The following is a 4875-nucleotide window of genomic DNA, read 5'->3' on the forward strand; positions in this document are numbered from 1 at the left end:
AACCTGCCTCCCCCACACTCTCAGACAGTACATTCCAGACCCTAACCACTTGGTGTGGGAACATGATTTTCCCTCTGATGCCAATGGTTCTTCTGCTAATTATCTGAAATCCACAACCACTTATTCTTGGTCCTTCCACCAATGGGAATAGTTTCTTCCTAATGATAAACCAAAAGAGCTGTGGGTGCTGGAAATCAGGGACAAAAACTTTTGGAGAAACTCAGCAGGTCTGGCAGCATCCATGGAGAGGGAAACTGAGTGAAATTTGGAGGCCAGTGACCCTTGTTCGCAGCATCACAGGACTCTAAATGTCTCCACAGATAATGCCAGACCTGCTGGGTTTCTCCAGTACTTTGTAATGATTCTGACCAGACCAGTAATATTTTTGAATACCTTTCCAATGGGACCAATCCCAACTTCTTTGATCATCGCCGAAGTGCCGCATTCCTGAAACCGTACTTATAAATCACTTCTGCACTCTCTCCAGTACATTCACATCTTTCCTATAATGTGGCACCCACAAATGTACACAATATTCCAGCTGAGGTCTAACAAGTGTCTTATACAAGTTCAACATCAACTCCTCACTCTTGGACTCTATGCCTTATTAATAAAGACAAGGACATTGTAGGCTTTATTAGCTGCTCTCTCCACTTGCCTTGCCACCTTCAATGTTCTGTGACGTATACCCAGCTCCTGCACCCTCTCTAAGAGTTGTCTGCTTTATTTTCTATCGTCGGTCTATGTTTATCCTTTCAAAGTGTATTTCCTCACACTTTGCTGTGTTGAATTTCCCCTGCCACCTGTGTTTCCAATCACTGATTTTTCCTTTCGATCTTGGCGACTGTCACTGACCCCTGATGAGTAAACCAGACTTCCAAATTTTACACCATCCACAACCTGAAATTGTGTCCTGCATACCCAAGGTGCAGGGCATTTGTCCCACTCTTGAGTCTAGGGAAACCTCACTCTAAACCCTGCTACATGCAAATAACCGACTGTGCACCACTGTTCTGCCCGGTGCCACTCTGCCAACTTTGTATCAGGGTATAGTTCCTGAGTCCTCAATTCCACAGCCTGTCATCTAGGTCAATGTTCACCACAACAAACACCTTCTGACAGTGGGAGTGGCTCAACAATCTTTGGAACTCTCTTCCTCCAAACACCAGTGGAAGCTAAAAGTTTGAATCGTTTTAAGATGGAGCTGGGCAGGTTCTCAATAAGGGGGGGAGGGCAGGGAGGGGTGAAAGTTATCAGGGTTCAGCAGGAAGGTACAGTAATCAGATCAGCCATGACCTTATGGAATGGGGGAACAGGACTGAGTGACCTCCTCCTGTTCCTAATCCATACGTTGTGTAACAGAATCAAAACACCCAGGGATCTTAGTTTAAGTCCCACATGCTCCAGGGTGTGCAATAAAATCTCTGAACAGGCTGATTAGAAAAAGAAAAGAATCAAAATACTCAATTGAGTCAGTTAAACTCAAGTTAGCTGGAACAGATCTGTTCTGGTTTTCCTTAATTAATTGTTCACCAAGTTTTCCCAGCACCGAGGTTAACCTGATTGGCTAGCGATTACTGAGCTTCAACAAGTCTGTAACATTTAATCGTTTGGCTATACCAATAGCAGCATCGTTGAAAACAAACCTTTTTTTTCAAAATTTTTGACCTCAGACTTGTCAGGACATCTCGCAAGAATACCAATTCAGGGGCAAAACATTGTTTCTACTGTATGATAGGAAAGTGCTGATTGGGTTGGCAAGTAATGACTGATTGATAGAGGTTTTGCAGTGAAGAATGCATCAGTTAGGTGTTGACTGACAGTTATCTGCCAAGCTTTAACATTCTAGGCCTTCCTGATCTGATCACTCCTCACTGTATATCATAAAAATTCACAAATGGCCCGAAGATGGTCGCTCTTGGTCCTGAAATGTGCCCAGTTAGCTCAGAGCAAGGGGAATGTATCTGAAAACCTGGAGCAACAGGTGAAGTTAGCTGTTTCCTGCCGCTACCCTGCAGCAGCAATTCTTGTGGTGCTCACCACTAACAGGATGCTGCCAAAGAGACGTTCTGTCTATCACACAAATGAGTCATGTGGTTTTTGAATTTCAGTTCCACTGTGCTGTCAGATATTTAGGCTGTAGATCTCAGTGACTGATGCATTCTATCAAACAGCATGTCTCTTCTTTTGGCAGTTTGCAACAAGCAAGGCACTGACTGCACCCAACAAGCCCGCACTGGTAAAAATCACAACAGTGTCCAACATTGGATGTGATTCTGTAATTGGACAACATTTGCTGGAATCTTGAGCATGTGAATAAATACACTGACAACCAATTTTGGATTGTCAGTCTGGCTTGCAGTGGGCAGCACTTGCATGCGCTGGAAGCTACATACATGAACAGATAGAGCCCTGGTCATTGCACAAAGGAAGAACATGTACCTGTTACAGCAACAAAATAGGTGACAGCCATTCACTGATTCATTTCTCAAGGCATTACCTTGACCAATCAGTCAACCTGCCTGGCAGTTTATGGTCAGTCATCATTAACTGATGTACTCTCCACAGAAACTGTGATAGTATAAACTTCAGAACTCTAATAATTGTAACTGAAAGAATAAACAAGGAGAAACTGTTCCATATGAAGAGATCAGTAATACCTCTGTCTGGAATAAACACAAGGACAAACCTCTACAGGAACTGGAAGCAATGAGCCATGCCTGGGAGAAGAGGGAGCTGAAGCTAAATGAGTAAAACTGTTTTGATACCCGCTGACATGGACAAAAAACTGCCCTGCTGAAGAATTGAAAGAGTTCATTGCAAGACAGTGTGGAGCGAGAGGAACACAGCAGGCCGGGCAGAATCAGAGGAGCAGGAAAGCTGACGTTTCGGGTCGGGACCTTTCTTCTGAAGTTTTCTGAAGAAGGGTCTCAACCTGAAACGTCAGCTTTCCTGCTCCTCTGATGCTGCCTGGCCTGCTGTGCTCCTCCAGCTCTACACCTTGTTATCTCTGACTCCAGCATCTGCAGTTCTTACTATCTCTAACTGCAAGACAGACTGGGTTTTCAAACAGACAGTCAAGGCCAAATGTAACAAGGAACAAAGGAGTTGCTTCTGATGAGGCAGCAAAGCTGCAACCTCTAGGGTTCCAGAGGAGCCATTAATAGTTTGGATGAAAGAATCTAAAAGGTCATCAATAATATCATACTATAGACCTGAAAGATGAGAAACTACATAAGAATTTGACACCAGAACACTTCAGCAGCAGAATTTCAAAGAACAGACTTTATTGGTCAGTGTATTGAGTATAGGAGTTGGGAAGTCATGTTGCGGCTGTACTGGACATTGGTAAGGGCCACTTTTGGAATACTGCATGTGGAGTTGGTCTCCCTGCTATAAAAAGGATGATGTGAAACTCGAAAGGATTCAGAAAAGATTTACAAGGATGTTGCCAGGGTTGGAGGGTATGAGCCATAGGGAGGGGCTGAAAAGGCTGGGGCTATTTTCCCTGGAGCATCAGAGGCTGAAGGTGACAATACAGAGGTTTATAAAATCACAAGGGGCATGGTTAGGGTGAATAGACAAGGTCTTTTCCCTGGATAGGTGAGTCCAAAACTAGAGGGCATAGGTTTAAGGTGAGAGGGGAAAGATTTACAAGGGACCTGAGGGGCAATTTTGGACGCAGAGGGTGGTGCGTATATGGAATGAGCTGCCAGAGGAAGTGGTGGAGGCTGGTACAACATTAAAAGGCATCGGGATGTGCTTATGAATAGGAAGGGTTTAGAGGGATATGGGCCAAATGCTGGCAAATGGGTCTAGATTAATTTAGGATATTTGGTCAGCATGGACGAGTTGGACCAAAGGGTCTGTTTCTGTGCTGTACATTTCTATGACCCTGCGATTCTGTAACACCACTGCACAAAGATCGAACCTTGGACACTTCCTGAGACAGACACTGTCAGTTGGAGTCGTAGCTAATTTGCACTATTAATCAGGAAATAGCCAAGCTCTTTGTGAAGATTAACTTGCTTACTTAAAGGGTGTTATTTTGGTTGCTACATGCAATAATGTTTAAATCATTGTTTCAGGACTTGATTGTTTGAGATTTCTTAATAAATAATCGAATTAACGGTAACTTGTGGTGACTTATTCACAACAGAACATTCTCCCTGCGAGAGTTCGCTTGCCATCCAGCTGGAACAAATGTTGGTTTTCCTGTAGTTTTGGTATTCTTGTGATTTGTCCTGATGGCTGCAAGATGGAAAGCTTCAACATCCCCCACATGGCAGGCCAATTCTAACCCTGTTTCCAGCCTCATGGCCCTCACTGTTTGAAGCTGGGCTCAAGATGAACTCTTCCCCCAGCTCTCCCTGATGAAAGGTTCAAGGTGGAGCTTCCTACCTTCAGGTCACGACTCTGGGATCTCAGCCAGTCTTGAATGTAGCCCTCTGGGTCCTTGGAGAAACTCAGCATGAAGTCTCTCTGAATCTTCAGCTGGTTGATGGATTCGATCGTCTCGTGGATCTGACGATGACAAAAATACGGCCGTGAGAAGCAAAGTTGGCTCATGCAGCTTGTTGGCTCAGAACACTGTGACGGCTCTCCGATCGAGCAGCTACTCATCTCCAATCATCAACTTCCCAATCCTTTTCATTCCTGGGATGGGGGAGACGGCGTGAGTATGTGAGTGAGTGAGTGTGGGTGTGTGAATGAGTGTGTGAGTGTGAGCGTGATGAGTGAGTGAGTGAGCGTGTGTGAGTGTGAGCGTGATGAGTGAGTGAGCACAGTGTGTGAGTGAACGTGTGTGTGAGTGAGTGAGCATGAGTGTGTGAGTGAACGTGTGTGTGAGTGAGTGAGCGTGAGTGTGTGAGTGAA

General features: G+C 44.8%; 1 protein-coding gene across 1 annotated transcript in view; it reads right to left on the reverse strand.

The window, feature by feature from the left end:
- The window catches only part of LOC109925524 (SWI/SNF-related matrix-associated actin-dependent regulator of chromatin subfamily D member 3), an 18046-nt gene that overhangs the window by 2648 nt on the left and 10523 nt on the right, over nucleotides 1-4875 (reverse strand). The window contains 1 exon segment of the mRNA XM_048593608.1: nucleotides 4402-4524. Within this exon segment, the coding sequence (XP_048449565.1) occupies nucleotides 4402-4524 (123 nt within the window).

The sequence above is a fragment of the Rhincodon typus genome, unplaced genomic scaffold (genome assembly GCF_021869965.1).
Source record: "Rhincodon typus isolate 14 unplaced genomic scaffold, sRhiTyp1.1 hic_rhity00003270, whole genome shotgun sequence".
NCBI lineage: Eukaryota > Metazoa > Chordata > Chondrichthyes > Orectolobiformes > Rhincodontidae > Rhincodon > Rhincodon typus.